The sequence below is a fragment of the Apodemus sylvaticus genome, chromosome X, assembly GCF_947179515.1.
Source record: "Apodemus sylvaticus chromosome X, mApoSyl1.1, whole genome shotgun sequence".
Lineage (NCBI taxonomy): Eukaryota > Metazoa > Chordata > Mammalia > Rodentia > Muridae > Apodemus > Apodemus sylvaticus.
Genome location: NC_067495.1, coordinates 40196622 through 40217249, shown reverse-complemented (window position 1 = coordinate 40217249; position 20628 = coordinate 40196622). Strand labels below are relative to the sequence as shown.

Here is a 20628-nt window from a genome sequence, read left to right as displayed (position 1 = left end):
CCAGGCATTTAATAATAAATATATTTATATTTACAATATATAATTACAATTATATAGCATATAAATATAAATTATATAGTATATAATGTATAATACACAATATGCAATATATAATATACAATATAATGTATAATTATGTATTATATATAATTATAATTAAATAAAAATAAAAATAATAATAAGGATTTAATTCACCAATAGGAGGGGCAGAAGTATTAATCTGGGTAAGGGGAGGTTCTCACACAGATAAAGCAATCCAGAGAAACAAAACTGACAGAAATATATAGAAAAGACAGACAGACATAGACATAGACACAGACAAACACACACACACAAACACACACACACACACACACACACACACACAATAAATACAAGCAGGGGTGGCCAACACACTTTCATACACTTTAACAGAGAGACTCCAGTGACATCTCACGTGATCACCAGCTGCTTCTGACCTCTTTTCTGTGTCCAAATAGAAGGTACCTCAATCACAATTGCCTCAAGAGGCGATAGACCTGGCTCCTTTCTAATCTGTTTCTTTTTGGGGTTGAGGTGTCAGACTCCTTCAAAGTGCTAGTGCCTTTTATCAAGGGTGCCCTGACCTTCTTCCATCTTTCTTGACCACTCCCCTGTCTCAGGTTCTGGTTTCTGACTTGATTCTCCAGGGTTGGGGATATAACCTGGAGGAAAACCTTTCACAAGAGAAGGGAGGGAGGATGGGGAGGATGGGAGGAAGAACTCTGTGAAGGGGAAATGGGGGCCAGTAATTGGGATATAAAAGAAACAAGCAAATAAATTAACAAAATGACATATATACATACTATATAGTGTGTATTTATGTATACACACACACACACACACATACAGACACGTGCGCACGCGCACGTGTCTGTATGTGTGTGTGTGTGTGATCTTGGTGGGGTACCTCCAGAAATGTTGTAGGAAATTTATCAGAGAAGACTGCTTAAACATGGCTGGCTTTAAGCTAACAGAAAGTCTTTATTAGCTAACCAGGGACTACACAAAGTAGTCAGGAAGTCCCAAGCCTTTCTCAGCATAAGCTTTTAAGCACAGATACCATATCTGGGGTTATCATATTTCAATTAATTAGTTCATTTAGCTGGAAGCAGAACAACAGAAACCAAATAGCAAGATTAGGACATTTAGAGACGTTCCAATAACTATGGATTTTGATGGATTATTAGGTGTGATGTGACTTGCTTAATAAACATTTTAAAAAATGTTTTACAGAGTGTTTACAAAATTTTAAATTCTAACTAAATATTAGCAGAGTCTGGTAGCTCAGTTCTATTAAACCATAATACTCTGGAGGCTAAGGGATGAGGATAACAAATTCAAGGGCTGCCTGAACTAAAAAGTGGTATTATCAGTGTGATATTATCTTAATATATTTTAAAAGTGAAAATAGGACTGGGAAAACACTTAGTGGTAATGTGTTATCTGGCATGCAAGGTATGTTCAATCACCAGTACTATAGACAAATAAGACATGTGAAAATGACCATGTTTCTTTACAGTCTCATCAGAATTTGATGTTTTCTTCTCTTTTATTTGAAAATATACTAATCAGGTGTTTTGTCACCAACCAGATCACCATCAAATACATTATTCTATATTACTACTTAACAATGTATTTATGCTATACTTTTACTTGAATCAACATTCTGTTTTATATGAGTATTACTCAGCCAATGTATGAGTAATACTGAATATTACTCATATATGTAATACTCATATATGAATATTATAAAATATATGAGTGTTACTCAGCAAATTACACATTGAACAATATTCTATTTTCTAAATAATTAATATTTTTGTTTCTATATGCTTAAAATTCTTTTATTTTAATACCTCTTCTTTTTATTCTAAGAAATCCTAATTGTCTAAATTTCTCAAAATTGCTTCATAACACAAACTCATAAGGTTTCAAATAACCAAATCTCCCTTAGGGTATCTCTCTGTGTGTGTGTGTGTGTGTGTGTGTGTGACAGATCTGTATAGTGCAAGACTAGATGTTGTATGCATTCTTTTTTGACTGTTTTTACATCTTACTATACACATTTCTGAGTTCCTTATTTGAAATGAAAGTCATAAGAGGTTCTATCAAGTTCAGACATTTGCCAGTCTTTTCTCTGAAGGTGTGCCAACAAATATTTTGACCCTTGTTTGTTATTTCCAATTGTTTTAGAGTTTGTTTTTACAAACATTTATAGGAACTGATATTTATACATGCTTTGAGCCTTTCAGGGGTACAAAACTACCTTGGCTTAGGTACTAGGTTCCAGACAAGCTTTGTTTTGTGCTCAAAAAACAAAATCAGAAGCTAATGCAGATATTTTATCATTTCATAAAAATTCCACATAATAACCAACTACTTTCCTGTTCCAACTGTCAACACTAATTTCAATAAATTAACAAACTGATTATATATTTAGGACTTCTTATTACTTTCTCCATCTTTGTAGATAATGACATGTTTATGATCTTAGTGCTGTAAGAATCTTGCAAAACTTTTAGGAAATAGACTTTTAAAGAGGTATGCAGTTGTTAAAGATAACTTTTTAGTGGGCAGTTTGAGGGTCCAGTAGCCAACAGCAAATGAAAAGAATAAGAGAAAGATAGAACAAAGTAAATCAGTGCTTGTGTGAAAATCTTCATCTAAAATGCAGATTTATCTTTAGTGTACCTTAAGCAATAACTTCAAAAGTTACACTTCAAATAGCTAATACCATTTCTAAAGCTTTTATAATCAGGGTATAATCAATTGACCACCATGATTGAAATCCTCTGGGAACTTTCACTTGCATATTAATGGGAATTGCACCAGATATTGCAGAGCGTGCAATAATAAATCACAGGATTGCTTTTATATCAGACATGTTTATGTCATTTCTTTAAATTTTAATGATATAGAAGTTGAAGATGTCACTCAGTAGTAGACTCCTTACATGCTTAAGACAGTAGATTTATTCTTAAAATTGTGAGGAAGAAGAAAGTAAAAGAATATTTTCATTAAAGTCAGAAAAAACTTATTGTAATGCATGTGTAGACTAGTTTATTTACTCATGTCTATTGATAAAATTCATAATAATCCAAAAGTTTGACCTTATAAAAAAGACAGAAATGTTGGCCTCCTTATTAAAACCCTTCATTTCAGTCAAATCTGGCTGCCTTAATAGGCACATCATTTTTACTAAGCTTGCCCTAAAAGAAAATCCTGGAAAGTTCCCATTATATCAAATGCAACTTTGAAATCCTGCCAGACCATGTCTGGATTTTAGGCTGGGGTAAAGTGTTTTCAAACTATAGTTTGGTTCTAACTGCCACCTCAAGGCCTTGGGTCGTACCATTGAAGATGGGGGGGGGGGTTTACTGCTACTGCGCATGCGCCAACTTCTGTTGCAGGCAGAGGGATGGAGTGAAGGGTTTTAAGGTCTGGAGTGAGTGTAGCACAGTTTCCCTCATAGGTAGAGCAAGCGGCAGATCCACGTGGGGGCATAGTCGGGGCAGGACGAGCTCAGGATTTGGGTGAGGAAGGCTGGGGCCAGCGCGAATGGTTTGGCCCACGCGCGCGGGATTCCAACAGCCGTTTGCTGGTGCTTGTAACCTAGATACGTCTGTTGTCCCTCGCCAGTCCGCCAGTCCGGAGTTGGTCAAGTCAGCACCCGGTTGCTGGCTACCTACAGGGCTGTAATGGATTCAGAGCGGGGCTCAGCCCCTCGTGATATAGATACCCTCAAGAAGGAAGTTCAGCTGCGGGTAAACCCGACCGAGCTGAAGTTCCAGGATGCCGTATCTGGGAAAGTGTACCGCCTCCCTCTTACTGTACACAATTTGGGCCGTTGGAACCAGAAGATCAGGTTTCAAGAGCCATCCAAGCCACAGGTGACACATTAAGGGTACTGAAAGCTTCCGGGTAGCCTCCTCACTTGAGCACTTGATTATCCCTTTGGCCAAATATCAAAACCCATGCTACTGAGGAACAGGAGGAAGGATTGTATTTGCTGAGGGGAAGCAGGGGTGGGGATGGGGGGGAGGTTGTGGGAGGGGAAGAAAGGGAGGGAGGAGCAAGAAATGTGTGAGGGAGTAAAGCTTCTGGCAGAGACCAGAGGGGGATAGAGAAGAAGAGAAACTCAAAGAGGGACTGTAAAGGAGACCAGAGGGGGATAGAGAAGAAGAGAAACTCAAAGAGGGACTGTAAAGGAGGGAGAGGGAGGAAGACTGGAAGGAAGGGAGAAAGGAAGGAAAGAGGGAGGAAGAGGAGACAAAAGGAGGAATGGGAGGAAGGAAGAGGAAAGGGCAGGGAGATAGAGCGGGAGGAGAAATAATGATGAAAAGTGGGTGTCAAAGAGGAAAGGGAGGAAGGAGAAAGGGAGTAATTGGAGAAACACCCCTTTGGTTCGAGGTCAAGGTATGGGGGAGAGACTAGCTAGGACAAAGATAATAGAAAATATGATTCTTCATATTGTGTTTGGAAAGCCTCATTCTTGTTTTTAGTTTTAATTGACAAAAAGTTACAGAATTATGTAGCATTATGCATACAATGATGGTTACTACCTACTTGTAAGAATTCCATTTCTGTGTGCCATGTCTTCATGATTCTGGTATTGTCTTAAAACCCTAGGAGAAAAAAAAATGAAGTGTTATTGTTAATTACCATCTGACACATAAAGGTCTTGATTTCTCCAGGAATTATTACTTGATGTATTAATGGAAAGTTTTTTGTCATACTCTATTTGTTGGGTGTCTACTATAGACAGATGTCCTCTATAGTACTAAGAACTTAAAAGGACATTTTAGTACAGTCCCAATCATCATTCCCCATAAATATATACAATTATATTTTATTAGTTTAAAATTTTAAAAAGGGGTTTTTAAAGCTAAATGTGGATAAGATCTATGCTTGATAATAATGAACGCTCCCTAGCTATAGTTGTTTGTAATAATTCTTATAAGAAACTAATAGTGTTGATTTCATCTTTTTCCCACAAAAGTTCAAATTGTTGTTGGCCAGTCTGGATAAGGAGCTTGCTTCTGGGCTTCAGATGACAGCAATGGTGGAATATCATCCTAATAAAAATGAAGACACATTTGATCACATTTTTATTTCTGTAGGAAATAAAGTGCTAGATATTCCTCTAATTGGGTATGTAATTAAACTACCAGACATTCCTCTAATTGTGTGTGTAGTCGGCACATCTCTGTCTTATAAGAATTTTGTTGTTACTAAATTGTACTAATAATTTAAGAGCATCCTGAAAAGTTGAGCTTATACTCTAAATATAAACTCAGCATGTCATGAGATTTTTTTCCTATGTGACAATGAATTTTTTAAAGATATCTGCAAATACACACTACATACATGCCATGTGTGAATGCATTAGTTAAAGACACATGTAACAAATCAAATTTCTTTGTATAGAGATCTTGATTTATACCCCATACCTGTTTTGATCATCCTGATACAGAGTACCCTGTGAAGAGAGACCCTTAATTGAAGTTCTTTATTATTTTGTAGTCAAGTGTGTGGGTGTGTTTTCTTGATTTATAATTGGTGCGGGTGGTTCCACTCCACTGTGAGCAGTGCCTCCCCTGGCTAGATGATCACGGTGTTTAAGAAAGCAAGCTCAGCAAGCCATAGTGAGCAAGCCAGTGAGTAGTGTTCCTGCCTCTGCTTTTATGTGAGTTCCGACTCTGTCAGCCCTCAATGGTGGAGTGGGATCTGGATATGTACACCAAATAAATCCTTTACTCCGTAAGCTGGTTTTGTTCAGTATTTGCTTTATCACAGCAATGAAATGTAACTATAATATTCCCCAAATATTCTGTTTTAGTATTGATTCTTTTTTAATTTAACGTATTTGATGTCATTCAAAGTATTGAAGTCAGTTCCTCCTTTTTAACAAGTTTTAAAACATTTAATGCATTTATGTGGAGATTCCAAAAAGGAATGTCAAGTGTGTTAGAGCAACACTAAACTGAGATAAATGAGTAGCCTGTCAAATAATGTTTGTATTTAACGTCTGATTTTTGCTTGTTAAAATAGGGTGTATTATAGCTTATATACATTATTGTATGACTTCTCATATTGAAAAGTGTTATCAATGGACCTATGGATAAGCTGAAATGGCTTTTTAGGAGTTAAAAGTGTATGCAAATTGTGTGTGTGTGTGTGTGTGTGTGTATACGTGTATGTATGTATGTATGTATGTATGTATGTATGTGGTCTCCATGGACCTAACTATAAAGATGTTACTACTTGGTTAAACATAATTGTGTGCTTCTTTTCTTCTCTCAGGCTGATTCCAGTCTGTCAACTGGAAATTGTACCAGTGGTTGATTTTGGAACATTGGTTGCCAATAGTAAAGTGCATTGTAAAGAGATTGCTATTATTAACCGTGGCAAAGCTCCAGGTAAATATTTTGTGTCATATAAGCTCACAGATTTAGAAGAGTTACTATTATTATTTTAAAAGTGCATAGTATATAATAGATTTTCTGAGTCATCAAGCAAAGAAAATATGTCAATCATTTGAAATAGCTAAAAACCAAAATCACTTAAGTGTTGTGACTACAAAGGATAGATACCCAATCATTCAGGAAAATTGAACCTGACGCTTAAAATCTGTATTAACACAACCTCTTTGTTACATGACTGGTGATTTTCCTGAGGATGAGAGGCAGAGTTATGTCATAGAAGTAACATTATTGTTAGGCTCATCCAGAGACTGAACTAGATCTTAATGCCTTACTCTTTAGCTATATCATATGGGACAAGGGTTTTTAAAAAAATTGAATTTGAGATTTTCTTATTCATGAGGAGAGAATAATAAATATATGATGGTTACTTAGGTATATACCTAAATTTTTGGTCTAATACATGCTTCGTCATGGACATAAAATATTTCTTTTCTTGGGTATATTCTTGGCATTCACATCATGATCCCTTGAAGGCTATTAATAATCTATTCATTTGTCACTGAAAGAACACTTTCCTCTAGGTTAGATTATTTTTAGATTTTTTTATTATCACCCAGATGTTTTTATAAAAGTATGTGTTGTCAGGTAGTTTTTATTGATAGCAACCATGGATATAGTCTGTCATTCTTTTGATTAGATGGTCAGCAACATTACATGCAAGATTGCCATGTCTTCCAATCTGAGGACTAATATTAGATAGTCATTTTCTCCCTGAGACTGCATGATGAGGAGATCTTAATTCTAATCCTCTTTACCTCTATATTGTTTTTTGTTAGCTGCCCAATTGAATGTTGTGAATTATTAACATAAAGCCAATGTATCCCATTATATATTTCTTCAAAAGATACACGAGAATAAAACTGATAGCCATTTCTGTTTGACTCATATTCATTTAGCTTTCAGTGAATTTGTTCTTTGATATGTGAATATTCCTTGTGTGGGAACACTAAGAAAATATTAGCTTCATTTTCAGTTTGACTCCAGTGTGAAGAATAAAGTCTCTTGAGGCAAGTTCTCAAGGATTTTTAATGCTGAAGACTTGTAATATATTAGAGTAATATTTGATTGAAAAATATTTTGCTTTTCATATTCTTCCTTAACTTGTTCATTCATGATCATTTAGAGATATATTCATTTTAGTCTAAAACCACTCCAAGTTATAGTGGTATTACATACGAAATTTCTCTGAATTAACATTCAGATTTAATTTGAATGGAATATTAGTATATTTTTTCAGTGACACAAATGAAAATTGTAGATTAGGGTGAATATTTTTTGTAAAAAACAAACAAATACTAAAGCACTAAGAGAAAACTGATTTTCTGGGTGTGGAATTGACCATGTTTCACACTTAATTGCTTCATGTATTAATTGGAAAAGCCCGGGCACAAGGTCGATTTTTCCCAAGCATCCACTGCATGCTTTAGAGATTTGTAAAATGGGTATAAATAGTTGAACATACAGATTAGAATGAGAATAGAAGAGCGTGCATGTGGATATTCAGAGCTCTTAGTCTAAGCACTTTACTAAAATGATTATAAAAGTACTTTTAGCTCCTGATGAAGGTTAAATTCTAATGCTGGGTTCAGATTTGTTTGGTGATGTCAGTACCTGTAATTACAATAAAAGCTATTATTTTTTTAAATAGCAGGCTATCTGTGTAAATAGGTATCTATTTTAAATATCTAAGTATAAGCTGTGCCTCTTACTCTCCTTAGGGACATTTAAAACAGAATACCAGGGTCAGTTACCAATTGTCATTTCTCCAAGTGGTGGTACTGTAAAGGCTAAATCATCAGTGGTCATCAAAGTTGATTTCTGTGCAGACCAGGCCCAAATTGTAAATGAAGTGGCAAGGTAAATACATTGTATGTTTTGAAAAAAAAATGCTTATATGGAATCCAAATATCCCCTGTTTTCTTCTTTCAGATTGCTTGCTTGTTTGTTTACCAACCCTCCCTTTTTCTTCCATTTGATAGTAGTTCATTTAGTTATTCCTATATATCAAGATATACATGTTTAGATCGTGCTCAGCAATGGAAAGTACTTGAGAATAGCATATGGATGGATACATATAACAGCAGCTGCTAGTATCAGTTTTGTGGATATGAGTGAATGGTCCAAGGATTCCACTAACAAATTGATAGTTGAATCATAAATTCATTAATAATTAGAATCTAGGTAGCACATATGTTTGATGTGCATGTCTGTGTGTGTATGTGTATGTGTGTGTGTGTGTGTGTATGTGTGTGTGTGTGTGTGTGTGTGTGTGTGTGTTTGTAAGTGAAGCTTGGATTACATAAGTTATTTCAGACATAGCAGATTTGAAATTTTAGAGATAACTGTACTCTATTGAAGGATCAGAGGCGAAGTTGAAGAAGTACAAGGGAGTGATGCAAGGTGAGACTAAAACAAACAAATGGCACAGGATCCAGTAAGGAGTCTATGGGGCAGTATTATTATGAGATTTGCCTCAGTTCATTTATACATGGAATATGCAATTAATGCACTGAGTGACCACTTGTAGATAACGTAATGAAGTATAAAATATCAGTGTAGTCTACTTAGTAATGGGGATGTTTTATAAAACTTCTTTAAGCTTTTATAAGTCCTTTGTTGTCCCTCCCTCCCTCCCTCCATCCCCCCTCTGTGTGTGTGTGTGTGTGTGTGTGTGTTGCTACCTTGAATAGAAGGTGTATTTCTTACTGAAGGCCACAGTTGTGGTTTTTGAGAGAGAGTTGTGGGCCTGATATGAGGTTAGGTTCTATTTTGAAGGATGAAAATTAATCTGTGGAACAGTTTGCATTTCATAAAGTCACAGTAACACCAGTGCATGAAGCAGATCAGGCAGTACAATGATGACTTGACAATCTGACTAAATATTATAAAACCAAAGCAAAAAGGCAATAGGAAAGGGCAGTGCTAAGGTTCAAATTGGAAAAGCTGAGAGAATTGTGGAGATTTGAGGTATTTTCTACAAGCCTGTTTAACTCACTTGATGAGTTGCTGAGCAAAGGAGAAAGGATGTGCAGAAGGAAGTTCAAATGTGAGACAGTGGGATGAATTTCATTTTCAAAATCATCATGGACTTTATGGTTATGGCTTATTAGATTTACTTGTCCAAAGCTCCAGAAAGCAGCTTTGTCCAAAGGAGTTGGGTACAGTGTATTCAGGGTATATGTGGTGGTGAAAACAGAATACTGAGAATTTCACTGACAAGAAGAGCATAATTTGAAAGAGTAAGAGACAAACAAATAGTTTACAGAGGATCCATGCTTTAGAATGAAATTTAGATCATGCATATGTAAATTAGAATAAAAATCTAGGGAAGTGTGTGATTTACAAGGACAGATATGTTGAGATATATCATGCGTAACGCTCACAGTTATAGAAAAATGTAAATGGGTATTTGGTGATCGTTTAGGAGTAGCCATTTATTTGTGGTATCTGTTGGGGAAAAGTTGATGAGAAAGGAATAATTATGTGACAAGAATGCTAAATGAGAACTGAAACTAGTTTAAGAAATCAATTTTATTGGAAACATTTTTCTTTAGCAACTTTTTCTTGAGATTGTTTTGTTATTTAGAGAATTGTGGTATTTGTATCTAGATGAAGTGGGGCTGGGCCTGGGTTAGAATGAGTTAGGATTGGCATCTTGGAATTTTTGAGCTAATCTTATAGATCATATTGCTCCTATATTTGTGAAATAAATAATGATACGAGCATTCCATTGACTCACTGGTGTCACATCATTTAGTTGATTTTCCAATTTTATTGCTTCAAGTACAGACTAAGTTAGGTTACACATATATTTCACTTTATAGGAGCTGATAAACTCTGGAAGCATATGAAAGGAACCATCCTTCATCTTTTGAGTTATTTATAATGTCATTTTAAAAATCTTGATCCACATACTTAGAGGAAAATTAATATATCAATTTATAATGAAAATAATGACACATATTTTATTTTTGTATAGAGTAAGTTTGCAAGGTCGTCCTGATACATTCTTGAACATCAAAGTGCGTGTGGTTGAACAAATAATCGAATTGTTTCACATGAATAGTGAAAGGAAATTGGATTGTATACGGTTTGGTTCTGTGTTCTTTGGAACATCAAAAATTGAGCATGCCCTTCTGTATAACAATAGCCCTGAAACTGTAAACTGGGTGGCAATAATGCAAGATGATTGTGTTGGAGAAGAGCTGGTAAGTGATCTAGCAAAAATGGTATGTCATGTCTGAATTAAACCAGATAAATGCTTCTTGCAAATCGCTAACTCAAGTTCTGAGTTGGATCATGTGCCTTAGTCAAATTTAGGTATATGCTATTTTATAGACAATTATTCTTCATTTTCTACATTCTGAAAATTTTAAAAACTTTTTAAAATGTGTTATTTACTTTGCCCTCATATGATTTTTTGTCTTTTTTATGTTACAGGGAGCAAATATTCATCAAAGGACAGATATTGCCTTAAATGATCTCTCCTATTTAAACAAAATAAAGAACATAGATATGACTGATTTTATGACCTGTGTTCCCAACGAAGGGACTTTGCTCCCATATCAAAAGATTGTCATTACATTTTGTTTCAGCCCAAAGTAAGCAAAAGTGAATTACCCAGACTTGTTTGATATCATAGTGAAACATGTTAGAAGGCAAATATATGCTCTTACTGGGACAAAATCCTTTCTGACTGAATCCTATCAATGTTCAAACAACAACATACTTTAGTATATTTGTGTGTAAATAACCCACCTAATTCTAGCATTTTTCCCTGTGGGAGGGTCATTTCAGTGTACTTCCATTACATTGTCACTTAGTGATACCATATTTTGAAGGCCTAATTATGTTTAATTTAAGAGAATATGATGTACATCAGATTGGCCTATGGTCATGTATATAGAAGATTACCTTAAGTGGTGGAGGGACCCATTCTGAAAGTGGGTGGCACTATTCTCTGTTTTTGAATCTTATGCTGTATAAGAGTACAAAAAGCTTATTGAATGCTCTAACATATGTATTTATTTCTCTCTGCTCTGCACTGTAATTATTATGCGACTAACTACATTTTTGCCTTGACTTCTATGCTTTGATGGAATTTGACGTGGAATTGTGAACTAAAATAGACCTTTATCTTTTCTGTTGCTTCATCATATGTACAGGAAATAACAAAAGAAAGCAAACAAGGAAACAAACAAACAAAAAGCAAATATCAACCCCAAAAAGAAAACTTAAGTTAGAAAGCTAATCAATAATTGGCCTACTCATAAAATCAAAATTGTCTTAATGATATTTTGTATAGGAATCTTCTTTGGGAAATCTATAAGATAATTTTCAACACATAAGATTACTACCTCATTTTATGTGTATGTCTGTGTTTCTTCTCTGAGTGTATACATTGTTATGAGTTGCCTAGTGTGTTTGCTGGGAACCAAGCCTGGGTTATTCTAACAGTTAAGCCACCTCTTCAGCCTCCTCCACCCTTATATACTATGAAACAGATGCAAATTTTATTTCCTATAACAGCATTTAACTTTATTTGGAAATCTAGTAAGGAAATTTAGGTATGAATATTTGAAGTCCTTGTTAAATATGTTGTGAACACTTCATGTATTCCAATTTAATATTACACATCAACTTTCTCTGTATTTGAGTGTCCACTGGCAGAAGAGATAGCATGTAGGTAAGCTAGATAAATATAGTCAATGGCCAACCATATGGTATAATCTATCTATGCCTGAATCTTTCTTTTGTTTCTATCCCTCCTTTACATTTCTCTAGGAAGTTCTGCCTCATATCAAATCATATTCTCTAATTACTTGTCCACTACCATGAACATGATTAATAATATAAATTTAGTTCACAAGAGAAAAAAATATATAACAGGGTACTACTGTGGTGATATGTGTTATTATAGAGTCCTTAGTTACAAAGAATTCCTCCAGGAAAAAAAAATGCACTGTGGCCTGTGATGTAGGTCTTGAATAGTTGGGACTTTTAAACTAGTCTTGTCTTAGAAATATTTGTATTAATTAATTTTTCCCTGAGCTTTATGCTCTGAGATCATCCTTTGTTAGTAGATTTGGGAAATGGGTAACAGCTCTATTTTTATTCGTATCCATCTGGTTGCATAGATTTAAGGATTAGGTTAATAATTTATACTGACAAATGACAAAAAAAATATGTCACCTCTGCCTTAAGAATAATGGATTATGATATTTACAGGTTAGTAGTTGATATTAAAAAGGATGTTGGGCCTGCACATAGGCAAGACTATGCCCTCTTTGTGAGATTTGATTTTGTGGGAAGTAAAGATGGATTTTTGAGAGATGATAACTCCAACACCATGAAAAGTAAGTATAAAGTTAATAAAATTATGAAATGCTGTAATTTTGCAGAGAACAAACCTTTGCCTTAGAAATAGCTTCTGTTGTTTGGGGATTTCCATGAGATTCCTTGGCCAACAATTTAATTCAATGCAACACAGTACTTATGTACTTATTCTCTGGAGGAGGCCCTAGTTGCCTGTGAGGTTCACCATGTGATTTGGACTATAGTAGTGTTTCTTTTACAAACGTGTGTATCCTTTTGTTTGGGGCAGAGATGTTAAGAATTGAAATGCCTTTTGGTGGATTTTTTTTCTTTGATGAGTATGTTGTGTCTTTCCATATTTCTATTGGTAAGTTCTGGTTTGAGGTTAATTTTGTTACATATTAAAATGGCTATAGCAGTTTGTTTCTTAGGTCCATTTGCTAGATATTGCTTTGTCTAATCCTTTATCCTGAGGTAATGTTTATTCTTGGTTTCTTATTATTATTTTTTTTTTTAACATGAGAAGCTAGTTTGTACTTTAGAGCTCTTGACTTTGTTCTTTCTGCTTGTAATACACTTTTCATGGTTATTCTTTTCTATTGAAAGTTTGCCAATGTCACTGTGTGTATAAAAGTGGACCATTTGAATATCTACCTAAAACAATGTCCTTAATGCTTTGTATTCTGTCTTCTTCTATTTTTCCTTTACATATAGTCATTTGTGAGTGTTAAAAATGTGGTTACTCTCTGTCTGTCTTACTCTTCAGAATGTGAATCCATCAGATCAGATTCATTTTTATTCTTGTGTCAAGACACAAAATTATGTGTAGTTCAGAGAAGGCAGTCACTGCATTTGCTCACATTTGAGCAGGGTTCTTATTTATCATCAAACTTTTAGAGTGATATCATGTGGGCTGGACAAATACATTTTTGATTTTCTGAACACTCCTCACTGTGTTCAATATTTATTTAATTTTTTAGGTAATCGACTTCAAAAAGTAGAATTAGCACTGACAGGCTCTGGACTTCCTGTAATATTACACTTTGATCCAGGAAAATCGCTTACTTTTGCACCTTGTCGCATGGGTGAACATTCAGATATTCTTTGCATTGTAAAAAATCAGTCCATATCACTTCCTGTGATGTACCATTTTCAAAAAACTGCACACTTTAAAATGGATCCTGAAAGAGGAAAAATAGATGAAGGATGTATTCAGGTAAGCTATCTCATTCTTTGTCTTTTTTATAACACTTCAGCTAGTTTTTCCTGCTAAAATACTATACAAAGAATTAAGAACCACATCTGATCTACTAGTGTTTATGAAGTATGTCTCTTATGTGGCCTAGAATTAGTTATAAATACACTCATAGAGAATCCATAATTCTTTGTTAAGTGTCTACAATGTGCTAGTAAAAGCATATAATGGTCAAGTCCGGTGTGAAATATAGTTATTGCTTCTAAAACATTTTATTGTACTAAGCAAGTATAATACATAAACAGAAACAGGTATGGCTTTAGAAAACTAGTGTGTTAAATGGGTTCTCTAGTATCATTAAAACCCAAAGAACATGTGTTTTATTTCCATTCAGGAAGGGTTTTGTGTAACAATCATATGAATGGTATCTTGCAGGTTTAATCAAAATTAGAAATTTGAAATGTGTAGTAATTACCTAATTTCAGCTGGTTGTGTTGAAGAAGAACAAAAAGAAAATGTGGACACTAAGACATTTCTATTGGCACCAGGCCAACTCCTGTGATTCTGGGGTTGGTGTTAGTATGACTGGCTACTCCAATAACTTTGTTTTTCTAGGTACTCTAAAACAGAACTTCTGCATTCTCTACTTGACTCTTTGTTTTTTTTTTCTGTTATTGTTGTTTTTGTTGTTGTTGTTGTTTGTTTGTTTTTGTTTTTTTGGCCTGAGCAGGTTTTATGTGACCATAGGTATATAGGTATATAAATTATGTATACAAATTTATTACTTATTTGCTGAGGAATACTGGCAGAAGAATATTGAAACTCTTAATTTTCTTTATTTTTTATTAGATATATTCTTTATTTACATTTCAAATGATTTTTCCTTTCCTGGTTCCCCTCCCCCAAAATCCCATAAGCCATCTCCCCTCCCACTGTTCCCTAATCAACCCCCTCCAGCTTCCCTGTCCTGGTATTCCCCTACACTGCTGCATTGAGCCTTTCCAGGACTGAGGGCCTCTCCTCCCTTTGATGTCCAACAAGGCCATCCTCTGCTGCCTATGCATGTGGAGCCATGGGTAACTCCATGTGTACTCTTTGGTTGATAGTTTTGTCCCTGGGAGCTCAGACTCAGAGAGTATTGCTCAGAGAGTATTGCAGCACCATAGGAGGAACAACAGGTGCTGCAAACCCCTTCAGCTCCTTGGACCCTTTCTCTAGCTCCTCCATCGGGGAGCATGTGCTCAGTTCAATGGCTGGCTGAGTGTGTCCCCCTCTATATTTGTCATGCACTAGCAGAGCCTCTAAACAAGTATGTTTCTATAACAATAGAAAACTTTGTATGTATAGATAAAAGTGTGTATCTTAATACATACAATGGTTTCAAATCTGATGCCATGTGTCTCACACACCATCTATAATTGTTATGTCACATGATGCATACACAATGCAGCTGGTATGTTGATGACATCTGTGTTACTTTTATATATCCTTGTGGTGACTTTTGCCATTCTACAATATTAAGCCTTGTAGTCTATGGAGGACAGATATCTTGCTGCTTATTCGTGTGTTTTAAATGCTTTCAGTGTTGCTACTAGTGTCCAGTACATCAATTTTTGATTCCTTTTAGACAAGAACTTTATTTTCTTATAGTACTGGTAATCAAATATGGGGTCTTTTGCATGGGTGGCAAGTATTTTCCCATAGAATTGTACCCCGGCCCTTGTAATCCCATTAAAAATATTCTTAACAGTCCTGGTTGTTTTGATAAGCAAATTTAGTTTAGTTTCATAATTCATTATGGGTTGTTCTTTGCTAGTATATCTAATGCCCTGAATTCATTTATGGGTGATCACATTTTTAAGTAGATTCCTTGGTAAATAAGATCATGTCCTTTGAATAGATTTATTTTATGCTTTCTTTTACAACTTAGATTCATGAATATTTTTCTTATTTAATATTTCTATCTGGACATCTAGCATAGTGTTAAATACAAGTAGTGAAAGAGACTACTTTGTCTAGTTCTTGCTGTAAAGGGAAGGCATTTAATCTTCCATCAAGTAGTTCATACAAAAATGCTGAGGTCATGCATGCTGTGTACTCTGATAGGGAGTTTTTAGCAGTAGCCAAGAAACTTACCTTAATCTTTTGGTTAAGTCCAACATTTGATTTTCCTCACAGACACTTACTATTATGATCCCTTTCTGGCGTGGTGGCCAAATTTTATTGTTTCTTTTGTTGTAAAATAATTTTCTGATAAAAACTTGGTATTGCCGATAACACTTCTTTGAAATGCTGAAAACCAAATTGCTGTGAGGTTTACTGTGGTTTGGGTTATTGATACATTTTTTTTTCTGACTTACCAGACAAATTCTCTATAAATTTCTTTGTTGTGTGTAGCCAATTAAGTTTCTCTTTTTCCAGAAACATGTTATAACAAAAATACCAAGGGGGTGGGGACAGTGCAACCATCCCTTTCATATAGAGACCATCTACTGAGGTGAGAGGCCAGCAGAATTTATTACATGCTACCTCAAAGAGAAGTTTCAGTAGGTCTGAGCAATCATACATATTTTCTATAGCTTTTATAGGTTTTTGGCAATATTTTTAAACCATTACTTTATCGATGGGTTTAATCAATAGAGGGTTGACATGACTGTCTTTATAATGGGAAATTCATGTCTACAGTTACTCGTGTTTACAGAAGCAGATACCTAGAATTGAGGTTATAACACTGTGCTTTAACAGAATTGATGGCAGGTGCTTCTCAGGTAATGTTTAGTAACTCTTTCTCAAGAGTGTCTCTGGCTTCTATTTATACCTGTTTAAATTTACTTCCTCTTTCAATGTCAGAGCTTTGAAAACACTGTATAGCTATCTTACTAATTTGACTATTTGTTTTCTAACAGCTTCTTTAAACATTAAATGAAAAATGACCTCAAATTCTTGTGCTATTTAATCCTCTCCTTGTGTCTCTTCCCCTCTCTCCTCTCTCCTCTTTCTTTTCTCTCCTTTCTCTTCTTTCTCTCTCTTACCCACTTTACTTTTCCTCAGAGGCAGATCCTATAGCAAAATCTGTAGAAGTAAGTTTGGATTATTTTCAACTGATACTTTTTTTCTTTTTGGCTGTTGTACTAATTGTTTTTATTTTTCTAACAATAGAGTATTGATTACATTATCTTTTTCCTTAGAATGTGATATGCTCATTTGTTCCACATCAAATTGGAGTATTTAAAGTAAAGCAAGTGATCGAGATTATTGGACCAGTGGCAGATGATAATCTACGGTCTTTGTCAATGAAACCTTTTCATTATATAAGTTTAGATTTCTTCAGCACTTGCAAAGCTTACACTAAGAAAGTTGGGGTGAAAATTAATCCTGGTATGTTACTGCATTAGTCTTACAGAGCTGTGATGTGATATTCATTTTCAGTATAAGATATGTGTATCAAACATGGTCAAAACAGGGCTTTACCCGTTTTTAAAGAATCTATCAAAGTCATGTAGAAGGCCTGTTCAAATATTTACAGGGGGCATACATGTAAGTACATTTCTGGCTTGCAAATGGTTGGAACTGGAAAATATCATCCTAAGTGAGGTAACCCAATCACAAAAGTACACACATGGAATGAAGTTACTGATAATCCCAGAAGCTCTGAATACCAAAGACACAATTCACATATCAAATGATTCTCAAGAAGAAGGAAGGAGAGGGCCCTGATCCTGGAAAGGCTTGATGCAGCATTGTAGGGGATTACCAGGACAGGGAAGCAGGAGGGGGTTGATTGGAGAACAGGCAGAGGGAAGAGGGCTTATGGGACTCAGAGGGAGGGGGAAACTGGGAAAGGGGAAATCATTTGGAATGTAAACAAATAATATAGAAAAGAAAAAGAAAAAATACATCTCTGGCTTTACCAACGATTTATTTTTCTGTCATATTTCTAGTAGATGTTATGTTGCTTTTTTGAGGTGTCTTATGCAGATTCTCAAATATTTTAATGGTTGCTATGCTTTATTTGTTCTATTTTTTCCCTGGAATTTAAAGTAAACTAATTTCCTCTAGTTATATATATATAAACTATATATATATATATATATATATATATATATATATATATATATATAAACTATATATATATATATATATATATAAGCTATATATATAAACTATAGATACAGATATATATCTAGTTATATATATATGTATATATAATTTGCTAAATTGGTTTATATAGGCCCATATGTTGTATTAATATCTTACAAGTATCTTACAAGAAGATACAAGTGATTTGTATCTTCACAGTGTGCATGAGAATTTAGCATTTGATAAAATCAATTGTTTAGTCAGTGTTTAGTTGCTGTTAAGAGATACCATGACCACAGCAACTTATTATATAAAAGAAAGCTTTTAATTGGGGCTTGTTTATAGTTTCAGAGGTTTAGTCCATTATGTTCATTGGGCTAGAGAAGGATTTGAGAGTTCTACATGTGGATCGGCATACATCAGGAAGAAAGCCACTGGGCCTGACTTAAGCATTTGAAAACCCAAAGTCTACCCCCCCCCCCCCAGCGACACACTTTGTCCAACAGGATACACCTCCTCTAACAAGGCCATACTCATAATCTTTGTCAAGTAGAGCCACTGCCTAATGACCACACATTCATATCTATGAATCTATGAGGGTTGTTCGAATCACCACACCAGTTATCTAATGTATTAAATATTTGTGGCTAATTTTTTGGAAATGTACAATACAAAGTACTAAATGCCGCCTTAATTTTTCAATTTTATTAAAGGGATATCCCCCTTGGTCAGTAATCCCACAAGGCACTTTGTGATTAAAGATTCAGAGAAAAAGGACGATCTTCCACCTGTAGCTGCAATGCTTCGGTCAACAGCAACGAAACTTCATAATCATTGTTTACATGATGAGTCAACAAAGAATGCAATGATTGCTTTTCCCAATGATAGAGCTGCAAGTATCAGGTCGGGAGACCACCATGAACATTTCAGGTACCATGTAATGTTAATAAATTACAATTTGAACAATAAAATATCCAAGATAATATTCAGAGATCTGCAAGATCCTGGTGTTTAAATGGAAAGAAATTGCTGTGGTTAATAATCAGAATGAATTTTTGTTCTTCCATTTGTATGAGGAGTACAGCAGTTGTTGAATGCTATAGGATTTGACTTATCTAACCTTTTGTACTCTCTACTGTATAATTGTGACAAAATGAATGGCAAGCAAAATAATTTTTTTTTGTTTTTTTTAATACATTGGATTTCTCTTTTTAAATTTGTATGGGTTGTTTTATTTCTTTACATTTCAAATATTATCCCCCTTCCTGTTTTCCCCTCCTCAAATCCCCTATCCTACCCCTTCCCTTGCTTCTGTGAGGGTGCTGAGCCCCTCCTGCCTCACCACAACCAGCCTCCCTTCCCCCCAGAGTTCCAGGGACCGAACCACCAAATAAAGAATATATATGGAGGAACCCATGGCTCCAGGTGCATATGTAACAAAATACTTTTAAAACTATATTATGAATACCAATAAATAAATGATAGAAATCACTATTGAAATTATAGCCTAGAGTAGTTATATTTTTCAATATGATTGTGAATTTGAATTCATTTGAATAAAACAATTTAAATTGTATGAAACCTATTAACAGTTATCCTGTTTTGTCACCTCAAACGCATATTTCTCCTTGACATAAATATTTCATTGTTCTATTTGTAAGGAGTGTTTAAACTTCAAGTCTATTATAACCTCAAAGAAATTGCTAAGCTACCATTAATAAGATAATAGTGGCTAATACATGATTTTCTGGCCTTTATCCTAGAAATATTTTAGTATATTCAAGATTAAAAGAATCATTTTCTGCCAACTTGTATGTTAATAGTAGACTGTCTAAACTTATAGCTCTGTACTTTTTTTTCTACCTGTCTTTATACCTTGGGGTAGGTGCAGTGGGCATTAAGTTGCATGGACTTCATTTCACCTTGTTACCATCTTCAGGGCTTTAAGTATAAGAATTATTTTTAGATTCTAAAAATAGCTAGCAGTCCAAGAGCCAGGAGGGAATTTAAATACAGAAGCAGATGCTTGCAACTAACCATTGGACTGAGCATGGTGTCCCCATTGGAGGAGTTAGAGAAAGGACTGGAGGAGCTAAACTGAAGGGGTTTGCAGAGGAGGAACATTAATATGAACCAACCAGACCCCGAGAGCTCCCAGGGACTAAACCACCAATCAAAAAGTGCACATGGAGGGACCCATGGCTCCAGCTGCATATGTAGCAGAAGATGGCCTTGTTGGACATCAATGGGAGGAGAGGCCTTTGGTCGTCTGAAGATTGATGCCCAAATATAGGGGAATGCCTGGGTGAGGTGGTGGGAGTGAGTGGATGGGTGGGTTGGCACCCTCTTAGAAGAAGGGGGAGGGAGGATGGGATAGGAATTTGTGGAGGGGAAACTGGGAAAGGGGATAACATTGGAATTATAAATAAATAACTAAAATATCCAATAAAAATAAAATAAGAAAGAACCATTTTTAATAACTAAACATTTCCCTTATTTCTTTAATCACTGTCAAACTTTTACCACATTTAA

General features: G+C 35.0%; 1 protein-coding gene across 1 annotated transcript in view; it reads left to right on the top strand.

Annotated features, from left to right (window-relative positions):
* Positions 1-3673: 3673 nt before the first annotated feature.
* Cfap47 (cilia and flagella associated protein 47) overlaps positions 3674-20628 on the top strand; it is a 220589-nt gene continuing 203634 nt past the window's right edge. The window contains exons 1-10 of the mRNA XM_052171493.1: positions 3674-3911; positions 5021-5172; positions 6325-6440; positions 8225-8363; positions 10486-10714; positions 10947-11107; positions 12735-12862; positions 13802-14037; positions 17205-17394; positions 18810-19026. Of these exons, the coding sequence (XP_052027453.1) occupies positions 3720-3911; positions 5021-5172; positions 6325-6440; positions 8225-8363; positions 10486-10714; positions 10947-11107; positions 12735-12862; positions 13802-14037; positions 17205-17394; positions 18810-19026 (1760 nt within the window). The 5' untranslated portion in view covers positions 3674-3719. The remainder of the gene's footprint in view (positions 3912-5020; positions 5173-6324; positions 6441-8224; positions 8364-10485; positions 10715-10946; positions 11108-12734; positions 12863-13801; positions 14038-17204; positions 17395-18809; positions 19027-20628) is intronic.